Source organism: Paralichthys olivaceus, chromosome 13 (genome assembly GCF_024713975.1).
Source record: "Paralichthys olivaceus isolate ysfri-2021 chromosome 13, ASM2471397v2, whole genome shotgun sequence".
Classification (NCBI taxonomy): domain Eukaryota; kingdom Metazoa; phylum Chordata; class Actinopteri; order Pleuronectiformes; family Paralichthyidae; genus Paralichthys; species Paralichthys olivaceus.
The window spans coordinates 8,695,647-8,713,847 of NC_091105.1; the positions used below are offsets into that span (position 1 = coordinate 8,695,647).

The 18,201-nt window shown below is 40.8% G+C and overlaps 3 protein-coding genes across 5 annotated transcripts in view; 1 reads left to right on the forward strand and 2 right to left on the reverse strand.

Annotated features, from left to right (window-relative positions):
- The first annotated feature begins 132 nt into the window (after positions 1-132).
- Positions 133-6,310, forward strand: LOC109633327 (early activation antigen CD69). Of its 2 annotated transcripts, XM_069537171.1 has the most exons (7): positions 133-455; positions 1,170-1,262; positions 2,853-2,957; positions 3,240-3,341; positions 3,708-3,859; positions 3,962-4,062; positions 4,328-6,310. In XM_069537171.1, exons 1-7 carry the CDS (start codon positions 347-349, stop codon positions 4,470-4,472), a joined length of 807 nt encoding a protein of 268 aa, XP_069393272.1. In that variant the 5' UTR covers positions 133-346; the 3' UTR covers positions 4,473-6,310. The 2 variants fall into 2 exon arrangements, with proteins under 2 accessions (XP_069393272.1, XP_019948672.2); XM_020093113.2 differs by lacking the exons at positions 133-455; positions 1,170-1,262 and adding an exon at positions 2,581-2,777.
- trpv6 (transient receptor potential cation channel, subfamily V, member 6) lies at positions 5,033-11,254 on the reverse strand. Its single transcript, XM_020092966.2, has 17 exons — positions 11,119-11,254; positions 10,799-10,946; positions 10,588-10,685; positions 10,373-10,495; positions 9,444-9,584; positions 9,180-9,278; positions 8,857-9,032; positions 8,618-8,764; positions 8,442-8,521; positions 8,219-8,354; positions 7,578-7,664; positions 7,407-7,483; positions 7,152-7,317; positions 6,977-7,043; positions 6,600-6,868; positions 6,374-6,480; positions 5,033-5,299 (listed from the first exon to the last, which is right to left on the reverse strand). The coding sequence occupies exons 2-17, from the start codon at positions 10,927-10,929 to the stop codon at positions 5,035-5,037; spliced, it is 2,169 nt and encodes a 722-aa protein (XP_019948525.1). The 5' UTR covers positions 10,930-10,946; positions 11,119-11,254; the 3' UTR covers positions 5,033-5,034.
- A 3,030-nt stretch (positions 11,255-14,284) lies between these two features.
- ephb6 (eph receptor B6) overlaps positions 14,285-18,201 on the reverse strand; it is a 34,324-nt gene continuing 30,407 nt past the window's right edge. The window contains exons 13-19 of one of the 2 annotated variants that reach the window (XM_020092914.2): positions 17,763-17,879; positions 17,422-17,669; positions 17,072-17,290; positions 16,838-16,987; positions 16,097-16,281; positions 15,848-16,006; positions 14,285-15,655 (exon numbers count right to left, since the gene is read on the reverse strand). In XM_020092914.2, coding sequence (XP_019948473.2) covers positions 15,550-15,655; positions 15,848-16,006; positions 16,097-16,281; positions 16,838-16,987; positions 17,072-17,290; positions 17,422-17,669; positions 17,763-17,879 — 1,184 coding nt within the window. In that variant the 3' untranslated portion in view covers positions 14,285-15,549. Of the gene's footprint in view, positions 15,656-15,847; positions 16,007-16,096; positions 16,282-16,837; positions 17,291-17,421; positions 17,670-17,762; positions 17,880-18,201 lie in introns of both variants that reach the window. The other variant, XM_020092913.2, reaches the window with a different exon arrangement.

Genomic DNA, 18,201 nt, shown 5'->3' on the forward strand with positions numbered 1-18,201 from the left:
AATGAACAATTCAAACATTATTGTATATGATCATACTTAAAATGCAGGGTTAGAAAACTAGTGCGAAGTCACTTGAACTTACCACATGTTTTAGAGGAAGGACAAAAAAGATGACAATGTCTTTAGGGGGAAGTGTTCTGTCCTCACTGATCAGTTTATTGTGAATCGCACTCGCTGGACACTCCTTGAAACGTCTGTAGCTTTTTTTTTAAAAACCAGATGTGAGGTTTTAACACTTTACTTTTTCAACATCCTTTTCATCCACATTGTGCCTGCCTGACTGACAAGTTTTAGAACCTCATTGACGAGGCACATCTGAGAGAATTTCAAGGCAAATTGAAAGTTAATGGAAGAACAGAGAAAAGCCATGGAGTTGGAAGAGATCCCCTTGGAGAAGAAGACAAACGGAGATGATGAAGGAGCAAGTAAACCAATGTTGGAGGTCAAAACTCAAGGTATAAAGAAATTAACTTATTGAGGTAACACTTGATAATAAGGAGACAAAACACAAGATTATGCATTGGTGTGTTTTATACAACTATTTCTATATCACAAAAATGTAGAAATTTTAATAGAACTGATATTGTACTGAATGTTACAAAAGCCTATTGCATCACTTGAGAAAAAAAATCTTCTCTGGTTTTCTGCATTATCGACTGGCAAGGGAGCTAGAGTTGTTGCTGCATATCACCGCGACCGTGATAACCAACCCTCTACCAGCACTGTTTGGTTACAAGTACGGCGTCAACAGAGTTAAGACACTTAATCACACGCGTGTCTCTAAATGTCTCAAATACAAACCAAATTAAAACCAGATTAATATAAACAGGTGTGACATGTTTGCTTCCATGAAAGTGAGAGCCTCTTGCTGGTATTATAAAGTAGACTATTTAGTTAATTAAAAAAAACAGAGCAAGATTTCTTTTATCTTTAATGGATATTATCCAATTAATTCAAAAAGGTTTTGCAGAAATAGAGATCATTTTCCTATAAAAAAATGTTTCCAAGTGAATGCAAAACACTTCCGCAGAATGTACTGATGTTAATACACAATTGATTTAGTTGTATTTTAGTTCGAGTAAACTTTCAATTACTTTCATTTTATTCAAAGGAAGTGTTGAGATGTCTGACAAGTTGAAATGTGTGTGTGTATTTTTGTCCTTTCTAAGAGGAAGAACAACCAGACCATTACTCTAAATTGGAAGCTCCAGCTGAGGACATCTACGCACAAGCTTATTTTGGTGACTCTCCCGGCAAAGCAGGTATGCTATTATATAACGTGTACGTGTCGTCTCCTATTTTAAAATATTTAATTTATACATTTGGAAAATAATTGTCAAAACCAACTATCACATGTGGAGAAGCTCGGGTGTAAATAATACAATTAATGAAAATATAATTATAGACATAAATAATTAATGATGGTGAACTCCATGTAACTGATCTGGTTTGGGCGTGCTGCCTCACTGTCGGTGCGCTGAGAATTTTGAATAGTCATCTACAGTGTTTATATTTTTAACTTCTGCTTTTATTACTTTGACAGATCATAATATGTGTTTACACTGCACTGTAAACGCAGCTTTGTGAAAGTAATGCAAATATCTATACTTATATAAAATTATTTGATATTTAATACAGACATGGTTTATCTGGCATTTGATGAACCTGATGAGCTTGTGGCCTCCGACGGGTTCACACCATGATCAAGTTATTTAAAAAAAACTTTCTGAAACATTCACTATATTTCATGTCTTTATTTTATTTTACACCAATTCAAAGATAGAAAGAAGACTATGACATGAGGACATGCTACTGTTTTGGACAACAACATTAATCCTAATAGTCATGTCTATGCAAAATGACTACAGTAAAATAAATTATTGTCTAGAACTTAAAGGTCCAGTGTGTAAGATTTAGGTGAAAGGGATCTATTGTCAGAAATTTAATGTAGAATAATCCTCATGATGTTTTCACTAGTTTGTTTCATCTGAATTGTTTGAATTGTAGTTTTCTTTACCCCAGAAAAGGCCTTTATATTTAAATACTTTATATTTACATGGAGGGGGGTCCTCTCGAAGGAGGCCGCCATGTTTTTGACATTAGTCCTGACTGGACAAACTAAACACCTTCTGAGTTTTTATGACAACTGAAGCTACCACAGGTTCTTCTTCATGTTTGGAAGGAGAGGGTGAGGTGAGGGGTGTTCAGCTGCAACATGAAACTTCAACACTAGATATCACAAAATTCTACACACTGTAACTTTAAAGTTAATCATGTCCCTGTTGCTTATAAGAACTGCTGTTGTTATTGTTTTTGATGTGAAAACATTGACAAAGACACACAGTGTATGATGAACTGGAAATGATGCACTGGTGTGTTTGATAAAAATATTCAAACTTTTCTAGTATAGTATCAGCTTCTGTAGCCCTCACTGATGCTCATTCTCAAACAAAGAGGAGTTCAGTAAAAGTTCATTTGAGTTGAAGGACAGTCTGAGCACTGTTCCACATGTTTAATTCAGAGGCATCAATGACGGATATGTTGCTATGGTGACAAGACATTGGAGGGGGGTGGGTGTGCTTAAAATTCACTGCTGCAGGCAGACGTGAGTTCGCACAGGACAGGAAGCAGGACGGAGTAAACAAGCCTCCTCACAAATCCCTGGACTCTTTTCATTATGTATATAAAATTCTGCCGCAATTATGGAGAGGATAAAAAAGACGAAGCCAAGGAAAACTTATCATCCAAGTTATCAGTTGAACTGGAGGGGGAGAGAGGTAGGCCGCAGCTGCTGGTATGTGTTGTGGTTACTGAAATATGTCTACTAACATCATTAATGTCCTCTCACTCAGGCAAACAGACCGAGGGAAATACACGTCTGTATCGCGCAGGCTGTTTATTCCTCACATTGATCTGCCTCATCCTGCTGCTGGTCATCATCATTCTCAGTGTGAAACGTGAGTATCTGCAGCCTGGGATCTGAATTCATGTCGTTGTTTTTAAAAAACAAACCCCTGCTGGCCAGAAAGAGATTCTGAAAGGACGGCAGCCATAGCTTACAGTCTAGATTTAAAAGAACATGGACAATAGTTTATCTGACGGGGTCATGTTGCTTTTATTATGTTTGTTTTTGTCTCATAGACAATACAGGGATATGAACTGTGGCTGACTGAATAGCTGTAGCTGGAAGACTTTATTGTTTTTCCTCACAACTCCTCCCACTGTGCTCTGATTTCTAGTCCAGACTGGATCCACTGATTGCCCAGGGAGGGGCACATCATCTGTTGCGACCTGCAAGTATGAGCAATGCCTTGCCGACTTCCCGAAAGTTGAGCCCGATCGTGAGTGCAAAGACAGGGGGAAAAGAAATGTAGATTAATAAAAAAAAAAAGATGTGTGTATAGTTCTTCTTTTTGTGTTACAGAGGAAGCATTTTCATGTGTTTTTAGAGAACTGGGGGCTTTTTAATTTCTTTTAAAACCAAATTCAGCTGAGTTTGATCAATTTGTTAAAAAATACATGTATATAAATAGAATATGAGGAAAACATGCAAATAAGAGCCAATACCACAAGGAACAATGAAAAAAACTTTAAGTCAGCTGTTGGAATTTGATGATTAAGGATATTTCAAAAGTAATTCAGTAAGTGAACTTTGGATTTTCTTGTTGTATCAACATTTTCTGAAATTGTTCTGTCTCTTCTTGCAGTGGTTGGCTGCAAGCGGTGTGCAGATGGGTGGCTGGAGTTTGAAGGGTCCTGTTTTTACCTGTCCACCACCAGGCTGAACTGGAGGCAGAGCCAGAGTAACTGCAGCGCCAGAGGAGGATCTTTGGCCGTCATCTCCAGCCAGAAATTTCAGGTGGAAAAGAAATAGACTCATGGTTCTGCTCACTTCATTCCATAGTGATGATTTAGTAATAATGTAATAATGTATTTGTTTAACTGTATAACTCCTCTGTAGAGTTTTCTGACTGAGAAGGGGGAGAAGCGGGGATACTGGATCGGGCTGAGACGTAATGAAAATCAATGGAGCTGGATCAACAACACTCCACTGCAAGAGAGGTGACTCTTTTCTTTCCTCTTGAGCCATCTTGCTCCGTTCTCTTTTTTCTTTCTCAAGGTTTTTTCAAATTATTTCAATGCTATTAACAAAACTGAATGTTGTTTTTATGACATGGCTGTTGTATTGGAGTGTGTAGGTGAACCTAATAATGTGGCCAGAGTGAATATATAAAAAAATATCTCTCTCCACTTTACTAAAAATTAATAACCATGATGTCCTGCAACCAATAATATGATGTCATTGTGAATATTCTTTTCACTGCAGTTATTGGATAGATGATAGGCAACCCGGGGATTGTGGCTTCTTGAAAACTTCAAGGCCACACCAGAAGAACTGGATGAAGTGGTCCTGCGCATCCACTACCTACTTCATCTGTGAACTGCAGATCCTTTTCCATGTTCAAGCATAGACTCTTCAGTAACACGTCGAATCGTTTCTCTTTCCACTTTTCAATCAGTAGAATCCAGCAGAACAAAGTAACAAAGCTTCTTTGGCAATAGCTGTTTTGTATTTAACACCTGTGGATTTATAGCTATATTTTCTGGTAGCATCATTAGAACTTGAAGGCAGCATTTATAAGCTCTGATCTAGGTATTGCAATCTTCACTGCACGATTCCATATACTGCTGTACGACCTTTTCACAAAGAGATGCCAGTGACTTTGTTTCAGCAAGGTTTTATTTTCATATAAAATAGTCATGCATCAACCTAACAAGTACAATTTCTACATTTCATTTAGTTTTAGCTCATTATATACAGTATTACTGCTACATATGTTTTATATTGCTATAAAAATAACACAACTCTTTTCTATAGCATAATACTGCAGGAATAATTGCACTGTTGTCTACATAGAGAAACTGGGATTGTTCTTCTTGTAAGTTAGTTCAGTGAATTTCATCAGCACCATAGAGCTGTGAGATAATAGAAGGCCTTGGATGACACAGTCCACGCTCACACAGAGTTTCCCTCTAAACATGTTTAATATCCTGGTCCTCCTCCAGCTCGTCCTGCTCCATCTCCAAACCCAAAGCACTGTGGCGAATCATCTGCCAGCCCGTCAGTGTCTTCCTGTTGCCAAACCCACCTCTGTTTTTAGGTCTGAGGGTCGGGGTCCCTGAGCTTGAGCCCTTCATCATGTCCATTTTCTCCAATCCCTCCTTTTCCTCTTCTTTGGAGAAGGCTCTGATGTAACGTCTCATCTTCTGCAACATGGAGTCGTTTCTGTCCTCAACCCTGCAACACGGTCAGATTAAAGCAGGAGTAACAGACGTATGAAGATAAACCCCTTACACTGAAAACTATTATTTAACAAATATCTGATCTTTTTAGAGATGAAAACCCTCTGCTTTCCTCTTTAAGTTTTCTTTATTTGCACATTTTGTTCATCTACGATATGGCATGCTTAAGTTCAAGTTTTGGTAAACATGCTTATTCTCTAACGGAGAAACACACATTTTTCCTCTGACCACAAACTATAGGGCCTCAAATGCCTCCACTTTAAGTCTACTTCATATCTGCAGCTTGAGGTAGTGTTGTGCTGTGAGTCAGCACAACTCTCACTTTCTCCCTTTGTCATTATCATTTGTATTTGAGAAGTACAAGCTTGCCATTTTGCAAAGAGTTCGATGAGAAGATACCACCCTAGAAGACTGGAAACAGCCCCTCATCGTATAGTAACACAATCCCTACCAGCGATCCTGAAGCTCATTAGTAGTTATGTATTGCCCCCAGTTGTAGCTTCTTGTTGACTTTATATACGTACAGTGGTGTTGACCTTCTCCATAGACGTATATAATATAGATATATAAAGACATGCCCAACTGCCTCGATCGCTACCTGGTGCAGTATGGCTCATAAGTACCACCTCCTCCATGTTAGTTGATGGGGCATGAGCCAACCAAATCAAAGTAAACATTATATAAATATTTTTTACAAAAAGTTTCTGCCATTTTAGCAAGCATTTTTACAGTAAGTTTGATTTTAATTAGTTACTCAATGCAAAAAAAACATAGCAAAACGCTACAATTGACAGCTGCATCGAGGAGACCTCACTACCGATAGGTGCAACGCACACTCTGGCTCGATTGCACAAGATGGCGGCCTTTTGGATACCGGGACGTGTGGCTGCAGTGCATTTAAGGCTTAGGTTGTGGTCAGTAGACACATTTGCATCTCCTGTTATTATTGTTTGTTGTGAAAAAATAGAAAACCTAAAAATAAAAACTCTCATTCTATTGCACTTCACATAATGTCACCTTTGTTATTTGTGTTTCTGCTGTTTTGTGTCTGGATTTCTTTTTGACTCACCTGAGATACCAACGCTCCTTCAGGCCATAGTCAAGCCCACACACCCCGAGCCGAGGCCACAGCCAGCGTGGCAGCCTCCTCTCCAGCATCAGGGTCGTAGCCACTACCTGCACATCAGTATGACTCTTAAATATGACACAACGATGCACAAGGCGTTTCTGTGCATTCACACTCCTGCCTTCAGATCTGTGCAGTTTTAGTGCACACGTGTGTCCGTGTGTGTTACCTGTGTCCTCCAGAGCTCGTCTCTCTCCTGCGCCACCCTCCAGTGTGTGTCGCTCATCATGGCTATCAGTAGATTCAGCAGCAGGATGTAGGAGACAACAGAGAAGGCACAGTGTATCACATGGACAATGGGGGGTGTGGTGATGGTGTGCTCCACAGGCAGATCTATGAGGCCTACGCTGAGCTCAAACTGGGAGAAGAGAGTGATGGGGAAGGAGCGATATGCAGGGATGGAATCAGGCTCCTGGGTCATATACACCATCCACAGGGCTGAGAAGGATAAAGATACAAATCTGAATGCTGAATATCAACTATTCATATCTTGGAAATTTAGTGAGAATCAAAGGTTTGTTTTTTTCTAGTATCGAGTATACTCACAGGTGGAAAAACCAATGAGCACAATGACAGTCAGCCACATAAACTTTGTCAGGTCTCCAAATATGATCTAGAAGGAAATGAGACACAGGAAGTTCACACTGAAAATTCAAATGGCTGAACAATCTGCTGTTTCTTCATGAGCTCCTATCGTGTCTGGCTCCAGGCGGCCTCCTACCTTCTGTATCATGATGACATAAGGGCCGAGCATTTCAAAACCCCGGGCGAAGAACATGACGTTGCACCAGCCCAGGACCAAACACACGGCCATCACCACTGCCTCCCCCTGCACTTCACAGGCTCTGAACACGCAGAGCAGCACCACCAAGCAGGCGTAGCTGATACTGGTAAAAGCAACACAGACAGCAGAGAGGTTAAGTATTTCAGATCAGTAGATGCTTTATCTAACTGCTCATAACGTGTTTGAACGTACAGGATGACATGGAAGGGGCCTCCAAGTGCTGTTTGGCCAAAGTAACGCTTTGCTCCCACTCTCAGTATATCAGGGATCTGTTGGGAGGATACAGTAGGATGTGTGTAATACACTGTAAAATACAATATGCATGAAGATAAAGTGTGTCTTGCAAATGTATTGTTAATTAACCTCCAGCAGCAGGATGGCAAAAGCTCCCAGGACGCTGATGATTTCTCCTGTCAGCCGCAGGTTGTCTTCATATGTCACATAACTCTCCTGAGACATGGGAAGAGGAAATTCAGTTTGCATTAATATTAAAAGCACATTGGTATTTGATTCTGTGTTATGTATATGCACAATACAAACACCAGGCTACAGATACATTTTTACAGGTACAGTGTTTTTCTTTTTCATGTATTCATGTAGAAGTAAAACCCAAATATGAAGAACTGTAAAGAAAGTAAATGTTTCAATCCCACCTCGTAAAAATAAAAATAATCTATTACACTTAAAAGTCCTATAATCAAAACATTATCTTAAATGATACATGTATACAGTAAATTGTAAACATGTATACATGTATCAGAAGAACAACCTCTCTAAACATGTAAGAATTGTTTTGAATTGTATATATTTTATATAAACATGTAAAATCTGATATAAAATAGTATGTACAGGTGTGAATTAAAAGAAGTATTTAACAGAAGTAAAGACTCACTGTGTAGGTACAGCCAGTATTTACAGTGTGGAATGTAGTTATATTATTCATGTTCCTCTGTATGTATTGTAACATATTAAAGTTTTCAATGGTCACATTTACTCCAACACACATTAAGTGTTTTCTGGACGCGGATGGTTTTGTCCATGTCTGACTTTGTGTAGTTCTCCGGAACGTCCTTCAGGGGGCGACTCACACAGCACAGTGTGAAAATCACAATGTACAGCAGATACAGAAACAGCAGCAGCCTGACACAAGAGAGGAGGAGAAAATGGTGTAAACAACAACAACAACAAAACCAGACTGTATGTGTGTCGTACAGTTCTTGACTTTACCTGAAGTAATGTTTTCCATACAGGTTCCACTTCAGACTGACCAGCTGCCTCACGGGGGTCACCTCCAGTATCCTCCTCGCCTGGAAAACAGAAATCACCCATCAGACTAAATTAATTTCATACAACATAACCTGTGATTTCTACTAAATGCTACATCTGGGTAGATTGTGACTTGCCTCTCGCTCATGGCTTCCAACAATAAGCTCCAGCACAGACATGTTGTCGGCCCACGAGTCGATCTCTGTCAGGTCGTACAGGTTCGAGGTCAAAGGGCCCAGACTCCACTGGACCACACGCCTCTTATTCACCAGGTGCTGGAATGCCTGAGAGAGACAGAGCGGTGCGGTGAGCAGCGAGGACGGGATGATAATCTGCTCCATCTCTCCATGTCAGAGTTTTCCAGGTTTCCACTCACCACAACGTTTCCCTCTCTGGCAGCCAGTTTAAAAGGTGTAAGGCCTCGGGAGTTGGGCACCATGTCGAGTGGCACTGACTGGTCCAGCTCTGCGTCGTGCGCCATAATCAGGTCAATGGCCTGGCACGCAATCATCTTGTTGGGCTGCAGAACCAAAATGTGAAGCACTGTGTTGCCTATGGGGAGAAAGACAAGGAGGCACAAGGAGGGAGAGCAGGCGGGAGGTACATGAGGAGATAACAGAAAGACATGAATAATTAAAACAGCAGACAGACACACAGATATGAAATAATACAGTGTCTACAAGAAGGAACATTTTATACCTCTGTAATCCTGGACCCTGGTGCTCGCCCCTGCATCGATCACCATGGAGATAATGTCCTCGTTTCCAGTGCACACAGCAAAAGACAGGATGTGTTCACCTGTTAAAAAAAAAATAACAGCACACAAGCAAACATTAGATTTCATCGGGAGTCTGTGGCTTCATTGTCTTGCTGAAGTTAACCACTACATGTGGACACCCAGGGATCCAGCTATGACTGAGCAACTCCACCACAAACAGTTTAGTCTCACTCACGCCAACGTACCGTAGTATATGAGTCCTCCTATCCTCTTCCTGAAGTACAAGCCGGTGACTCTGGGGTTGACCACATCACCACCTCGACTAATGAGATGATGGACCAGATTGGTGTTCTGATTCACCACGGCGATGTGGAGCGGAGTGACGCCTGAGACCGAGCAGAGACGCATAGTGTTCGTCAATACATACATTTAAATGATAATAACAAAAAGATACATGTTAAACCATTTTGAATAAATAAGTCATTATTGATGGATACATATTCAATCTAATACATACATATTAAAAGAGAAAGGATTTCATGGTAATTACTTTATATGTTGCAGGTTAGTTTTATCTATAATAATATACTACATGAAATGACAATATACTGTATTTTGTGAGTGTAATTCTTGTATCTTAATTTGAAAATACATTTTAACTGCCAAGTATCAAGTATCTCTGTATAGTACAATGTTTATACCTGAAATGAGTGGAAGTATGACGCAGCGTAAGATACAAATATTTAATTGAATCAAAAATACTTTGTTTTACAATACTAAATGTTTTTAAGTGCTGTATTTGAGTAAATATACTTTTTAATCTCCATCACTGGCTGTAACCTGTCAAAGTGATAATTATAATAAATGTATCTTGCATTTATTAGTATTCTCAATTTTAGCATTATTTTAACGATAACAATTAATGTTCTTCATTTTCAGATAGATAAAGTAATTCAAAAAATACTAAATATGCAGTACGTCCATATTTGAATTCAATGAGAGATCATGATTAATAAAGCTATAGTACAAGAACACTGTGGGTTAAACTGCCCTTGGTGCAAGTTTCTTTTGTCTGTTGACACTTCTATCCTTCTTTATTTCATATTTGAAGAATTAAAGAAACAACCTTCCAGCTCCATGATCATGTGTTTGTATGTTTATATAAAATAACAACCTTGGAAAAGCTCAGAGGTCATGGGCTCGTTGATGAGTTCAGGAGCTCCATCCATCAGAGCCACGGCAGCCTCCAGGTTGTCATTCATCACGGCAACATGAAGCGCCGTCTCCCCAAGAGCGCCTGAAAGACGATCACAGCTTCATCAAGCACAACTGACTCTGCTGCACTGAAACACCAACACGACGATGTGACACTTCCCCGTTCAGTCTTACCTCTCTCAAAGATGTTGGTGGAGGCAAAGCTCAGCAGCTTCTTGATGCAACCTACACTGTTCTTTTTAGACGCATAGAAGAGAGGGATGTCGTTGATGCTGAGGGAAGAAGGACAAGAAGAGAAGCCAACAACTTAAGTTGTGTTTCAACAGGTTTTTACAATTGTATGTCATTCATTTTCTGATTCTGTGTCTGAAGTGAGTTTCCTTACTATTTGGTGTAGAGCAGAAACGTCTCATCCAACATCTCATTCCATCCTTTCTTGTTCTGAAGGCGAAATCTCACCTGGCTCCACCAATGGTTGAGCTCGCTCGGAGCCGATCGGGCCAGAGACGGAGACATTGACCCCTGATGTTTGACTTCAGGAAGAAAATTTAGGACAATTAAACAATTAATTCTAAATATTAGCAGGTAGGGCTAACTTTATCTTTTTTGCTTTGAAAAAACATTTTGGTTTGTATTTTATTAATTTGTATGGTTAGAATACAATAAAACAAATGAATGAAGAAGGAAAAAGTTTCTCATACTTACCCTCAAACAGTAAAAGTGTTGCTCCTCAACCTCTGGTGACACTCGGACATAACACTAAAGAAATCTGGAAGCAACACCTACGAAATGTCCCTGAGGAGAAGTGAAATCCCTGCGGCCTGACTTTTATATATAACCCAGCCACGAGGGAGGAGACCTGTGGAGGGATTGAGAATGAATGGGTGGAGAGGGAGGATGAGTGAACAGCAGACAGGTCAGACAGTGAGAGTGAGGCGGTAATGAGCAGGTAGACTTTCACCGCGGATCAGGAATCCCACAGGGAAAGTTGCGCTCTGAGGTTCGACTCACCAGGAAGTACTTTATCATGCTGATGTGAAGTTGTTGCCTCGATTCAATCACCTGAAAAGAAAAGCAGCAATGGTCCAGTCCCTAATTCCAGTGTATCTCTCTAATCACCAGGCCTGTCTGCATTCCTCCAACCTGCTACCACCAAAACCTGCATGGCCACTATGAAATTTCTGCAACATCATGACAGTCAACACATAGCCGTCATTGTTTCTGGTCGACCATTTCAGGAAACCTGTTTGGAAATTGCAAGCCTGTGATCTGAACACTGCTTTGTAAAGACACTCCATGATGAAATCTTTTGTGCTGTCTCCAGGTGAATGTGGGATTATTTGTCAGAGTAAATTTAAAGACGATGCCTGATTTTCCAAAATGTTGCATCTTGTGCACACGCTGGTCAAAAAACTAGATTCATTCACAATGATTTAACTTGTTGAGCACCATTGATGTGTCAACAGGAGCCATCGCAAACACGGTAATTGCCACATTACAAAGACCATAATGATCATTCTGAGGCCGGTAACATCATGTCCGAGGAGGGCGCGTCACTTTCCTCCGGAGACAAGAAACAAAGAAAACGGTGCATATTGCTACGGGAAATTATAATATTTCATGTACGTGTTTGACACAGAATCACAGATTTATTTTCCCTGCATATAGATAATTTGTAAACTGTTGTATCAGTCGCCTTTAAATGATTTCTGCTCATCCTGGTTGTAGCGTCCAGGTATTTTGAAGCACCATTTATAGGTCATGACTAATGGGCCGGTCAGCCACAGGATAAACAGGGTTTAGGGAGACTCTATAGGAGGAGCTGGTAATGGTTGTAGATGTGGCAGTCATTTAGTATTGTGGAGATAATAGCTGTTTACCAGACGGACTACACCACCTTTAAGTAGTGTCATAAAAACCAGTGGTTTCCAGTCTGTTAATGTCTTTATAAAGGAACAATAACAGCATAAAAACAAGATACTGTGGTTTGTGTGTCCAGTGTTTCTGTGCCTGCGTTCTTTCACAACACAACCTTAATATACGTTGGGACACAACAGCAAACAATTATTACAGACGTCCCTCATACATGGACGACAGTTAGACAGATGCTCAATGATCATCATTAAAACAAAAGGTTTAGTCGATTGGGCTGCAGTAATTTTAAAAGGTACCTCAGAGAGCTGTCATTTGGAATAACAAGTTTTCACTACTCCATTTCTAAAGCTTAAATACTCCTAATGTTTTAACTCAAATTCTCACAAGTGACATTAAATAGGAGGTTATATCATCTATCAGGTTATATCCTCTACCATCTCTGACCTGACAACAAAAACAAATGGAAAATTCCTTCTCTGTAATTCTCATATTTCACCTTCAATCCGTAAATCTACTCCACCGCTGTGTTTGAGAAGCCTGTACTTAATGTGCGTTTTCAATTTTCTGAAGTTTTAACCTTTATACTTAATTTTAAAACATTGCACTGTTTCCTGCTCTGTTTATCTGACATATGATCATATCTTAAAACGGATCCATTGCTCAGTAAATGAATTTCTCTCTCTTGTGGAATCATTATTGTCGAGAATTTAGTCAATGTTTTATTCTCACAAATACTGCCTATATATAGAGTATCTGTGATAGTAATCTTATAATTAACAGTATAATTGACATGTGCACTTTTGTTACCTCAAGCATTTTATGCTGATAACACATCTGGATTTTAACTCATACTGGCCTATTTTTATAACTGCATTACAACTTTTACTTATATGATAATTAAAAAGTATTTGTACATAAGCGTTGTACTTCAGTTAATGTATTTAGTTACTTATGACACTCGTAATTCAAAAGACTGAACATGACATTTTAAAGTGTAATCTGCAAAAATCTGTATCAAGATAAGTCATTATGAAGACATTCTTATTTTAGTGTTGTTTTATCTCAAACATTATACTGTTAGAATTATTATATTTATATTTTTAAACGTTTAATTCTATATTTACTTAATTATGCTCTTATCCCTCATTTAGCTCCCGCGTATGCGTATGCTTTATGTTCTTGTGCAAGCTGTTCCAAAGGAATTGCCGTCAGTGGATTGTTTGAATTAAATTGATTTGAATTGTAAGCAGCATTTCATTATTGGTGGTAGAGCTTTTCTTAGCTTCTGATGCAGCTGGGTAGCTGATTTTCTTTCCATACTCCATATTTAATTATCTCATGATATGTATTTATTACATGTAAAATCAAAATCTGCAAAACTGTACATACATTTTATACTTGAATAAATGTACCCAGTTAATTTGCACTGTTCTTGTTATCTAAAACGGATGATGTCTGCAGGGAAACACAGCACAGTGAGAGCAGAATAAACGTGAGGGTGGCTGCATGTTCTCAGCACAGATCTGCTCTGATATCAGCGGGACATGAGGGAAACCCGTCTCTGCTGTTGGACAGATGCTGATCCCAGCAGATGTCAGACTCTGATTTGACTCAAAGCTGCTGATCTGTGGAAAAGGAGAAACCAGGAGTTCACTCTTAAACACTGTGAAGGTGATATTGGGTCATCAAGGTGAACATAATGTCATTTATTGTGTAGCTGCATTGAAATGTGTGTATAAGTTCATGTATGATACCTCTTAATACAGAGAACAGAGATTATTATAACTCGATTTTATGGTTTGAACACATGAGCCATGAACATACGATCATAGAACTGCTATAGACTCACATTTGCTCTACTTTCCTATAACCATGTATCTATTCATCTCATATATATTTTCACGTTGTGTGTTGGTGTTTGTGTGTCAGCTTTTAGTCAGAGGGGTTTTGGTCCCATGTCGTGGGATGAGTCGGACTCAGTAAAACAAGACAAAGATTTGTTTTAAATAAAATCATATCATTTATTTTACAAATTTCCACAATTATGGAATAGTGGTGAACACTCACAGCTAACGATGTGTGTAGCCTGACACACTTGTCTCACACACGCACACACACACACACACGCATACGTTTCCTACGGTACACACAAGTTACAGACACACAGGTACATACTTACGAAGCATTTTGCCTCCTCCCTCCAAGTGTAAATCAGATCAGATTTTTTCCGTCTTTGCCATTTCACACATTCACAATGCTTCAGTGACTCAGTGTCTTTACTCTATCAAACAAAAAGAGGTGAAGTGTGAAACGTACACGTACAGGTGAGTGCTGTTCAGTTCTGTCCTCATCTCAGATGGACGCAGTGTTTGCAGCCGAGGTGACGCTCGTAGCGTTCGACAGCTCCCACTGCACGAGAGGCCTGACAGTGAGAGTGACTCATACAAACACGGCAGCTCTCAAACCATGGATATGTCTTTTCAACAGGGTAAACCTTTTAGTATAGTTTTTGTTTCCCTGATTTCATGGCAGCTGTTCACATCTAACCTCAGGGTTTGCGGTGCAGACTTTGGACTGGTGGTTTACAGCTTTTGCTCCGACACTGAGCAAACTTTACATTTTCACTGAAAGTTAATGGTGAGACCTCATAAGGCAAACCATAGGCTGCTAGGTAGTACACTGTTTTCTGCTTTTAGCATTTAGGTGGAAAGGAACTTTAAAACTTTACAAACAACTCAAAAAAATAGAAAAAGGCTTTGATTGTCTTTTACGCAATTCTTTGTGAGGAGACATCTCCATGATTTTTTTTTTTCCAATACTTTTACTGACCTCGATGAGGGTGGAGGTATGGGGACATTTGAGGGAGGGACATCAGTGGAAGAGAAGGTGAGAGGTAGGACTGCAGATGGGTGAGGAGAGAAGGCAGACAACAGCAAAGTGAAATCTAGTGTAAAACATTGAGGAAGCTTTAAAGTCCTCGTTCTCCTTAACGACTCCCTGACCTCACTTTGGCCTGGACCACGGTGCATCCCTCTTCTTTTATTTGTCTTGAGTGACAGGCAGGAAAAGCCCAATCCTTTTTTTTTTTCACCCCTTCTGATTGTAGTGTCAGGTTTATCCGAATACACAGTGGCACTCTCTGCCTATTCTCTCTATCTGTTAAATGTGCGTCCGTGAAAATAAACGTGTTGCAGAAACCAGACACGACAAGCAGAGGAATGTGAAAACCACAGAAATCCTGTTGTTCTGTAAGATGGGATTTCACACCTCCACCTGCCCCTGTGTGAGATGGGCTCTGAGCTGCTGGGCCGCTGTGACGATCTTCCTCTGGTGTCCCAGCAGGTTTACCCCGAGATTCTGGACGTCACTGAAAAGGAGAGAGCAGATGAACCGGAGAGTTTAGATCAACACTGCAGCACTCACTGATATTTTACAGGACTTTAAACTGGTGGACTGTCTTTGAGCAATACACACAATTTGCAGTTAGAAGGTAGAACACACACACAAGCTCCAGTTCTCCTTTAATCTGAGAGTTACAGTAACACCCATCCATACTCACTCCATGGTGAGTGTGCTGACTCTGTCTAAAGTGTCCAGGTGCGCCCGATCAAACTCATCCTGATATCTCTCCATCCTCAGCGCCTTCAGCCAATCGCTGACCGTCGCCACTGCTGATAAGTCTGTGGGGGTCGGGCTGAGCAGAGTCTGAGAACAGCTTCTGTAATGTGAAAAATGAGAGCATGAGAAAACAGCAGATTGTGCATCACCTGCTGCCTCTGATGTGTCTGTGATGTGTTTGGTGTCTCACCGGCTCGGCTCCGTCTTGAGGGTGGCAGGGTGCCTGATGAGCCGATCCAAGGAGGACAGGAGGGAGTCGAAGCCTGGACGGTCGCCTCGCTCTGCCTGCCAGCACTGGAGCATCAGAGAGTGGAGCGCAGCCGGGCAGCTGTGGGGGGCAGGGAGACGATACTGGTCTGCTACTGCCTTCATCACCTGTGAACAGAGACAGAGAGACAGGGAGAGATGTGAGACAGAAGTGGGGCAGATGGTGCGAGGAGTCTTGTGTAATAGGCTTACATAAAAGGCCACGGACCACTGAGGGCCTGCAAGAGTGACTAAGAGAAAATCATGCAAATTCCAGCTGCCTGGCATTTTAAATGTGTCTGTGGAATAAAGAAGGGGGGGGCCAGTGATCAAATACATTAACTTAAGTAGTTGTCTTTAATTTTTAAGCACAGCTACTTTCCTTTAGTTGCCCCGTGTTTTAGGAAATTACAATTTAATTCCACTTTCCAGAGAAAAATATATATTTCAAACCACTTTGTTAACTAAAAGCTGATTTGCAGAGTAAACCTGTAAAACAAGCCCCTAACACATACTACACAATATAAACTGGTCGGAGAGATTGGAAGGACTTTAACTTTAACTTTTTAATTACATATTATTAAAGTATAGCAGTTCATGTTGTACTTATAAGGCTTTGAGTGCATTTACATCACTAATTCATTACGGCCTCTCCTGCTCAGGCTAAATTCTCCCTCATACTCACTTCTTGATTGCTCATGTCCCAGTAAGGGCGCTCTCCGTATGACATCACTTCCCACATCAGAATGCCGAAGCTCCAGACGTCACTGGCTGAGCTGAACTTGCGATGCTGAAACGCCTCTGGTGCTGTCCACCTCACGGGAATCTTACTGCCCTGATGGAGGAATGAAACAGAAGCAGTGAAGCAGCGAGCCAATGAACACCAAACTGAAGAAAAAGTCCCTGTCCCTGAACGCACCAGCGATGCAGTATACGTGGGTATGTTGTGGTCCAGGCCTCTCATGAGTCGTGACAGGCCAAAGTCAGACACTTTGCACACCAAGTTGGAGTTGACCAGCACATTCCTCGCTGCCAGGTCCCGGTGGACAAAGTTTCTCTCAGAGAGGTAACGCATCCCTGCACCCACTCCCCTCAGCATCCCAACAAGCTGCAGGATGCTGAACTGGCCCTCGTTCTCCTGAAAGATTTAAAACGTAGGATGAGGCAGCAAAAAAAAGACATTTTTCATTTATAGTGGAGTGAAGAATGTGCAGTCACCAGTTGTGTGCACCATTGATGGGACACTTTGACTATGTGCTTTTTTCTCACCCTGAGGAATGCGTCCAGTGGCCCGTTCTCCATAAACTCAGTTATGATCCTCTCTGGAGGGCTGTGAGTGACGACGCCCTCCAGCTTCAGCACGTTGGGGTGGTCAAACTGGCCCATGACCCCCGCTTCACTGAGGAACATCCCCCTCTCCCTGTCAGACGCCCCCCAGCGAAGAGTCTTCACCGCCACGAGCACCTCCCTGCGACCCATAGGACGGTAACGACCTCGAGAGACCTCACCGAACTGAGCTGGAGCACAGAGGAGGTGGAAGAGATCACAACGTGTCGACAGTCGACAGAAAAATCTACGATGAGATTCAAAAGGCTGAGTGTCAGGCCTACCTGAACCAATCACCTCCTCGATCTTGAGGTGAGTGGGATCTATCTCACGGGCAAACTCTTTGACAGCCTCACTGGGGTCCTCATAGGTGGATGGGTCCACATAATACTTCACTCCACCTGGAATTAAAAACGTAATTTACTCCTCAACACTTACTTATCCTGAGGTCAGGACAGAATGATCTGTTTCTGTACCGTGAAAGATTTTGACTAATAATGTGCATCTATAAATTCATATTATTTTATAAAACAAAAGTTGATTTCATCTTTTTCATTCATTCAGAAAAACATTGAGCTGCTTTCTCCTGGATGAAACAGAGATTTCCTTCTTAAGGGCAAAATCTTTCTTTAAAAATAATTATATTTATCAAATATTCAAAGAACGTAGATTAAACAAATTAAACCAAAACTTGGTTCATTAAAGAGCTTAATCATGCACTGA

Excerpts from the sequence above, each read along its gene's own strand:
- LOC109633327 (XM_069537171.1), top strand. The coding sequence starts at position 347 with ATGGAAGAACAGAGAAAAGCCATGGAGTTGGAAGAGATCCCCTTGGAG. Across the intron at positions 2,958-3,239 it reads CATCATTCTCAGTGTGAAAC|TCCAGACTGGATCCACTGAT; the intron begins GTGAGTATCTGC and ends TCTGATTTCTAG. Across the intron at positions 3,342-3,707 it reads CCCGAAAGTTGAGCCCGATC|TGGTTGGCTGCAAGCGGTGT; the intron begins GTGAGTGCAAAG and ends CTCTTCTTGCAG.
- trpv6 (XM_020092966.2), bottom strand. The coding sequence starts at position 10,929 with ATGTCTCCGTCTCTGGCCCGATCGGCTCCGAGCGAGCTCAACCATTGG. Across the intron at positions 8,355-8,441 it reads TATGGAAAACATTACTTCAG|GCTGCTGCTGTTTCTGTATC; the intron begins GTAAAGTCAAGA and ends CTCTTGTGTCAG. Across the intron at positions 7,318-7,406 it reads GGCCCCTTCCATGTCATCCT|TATCAGCTACGCCTGCTTGG; the intron begins GTACGTTCAAAC and ends TGCTTTTACCAG.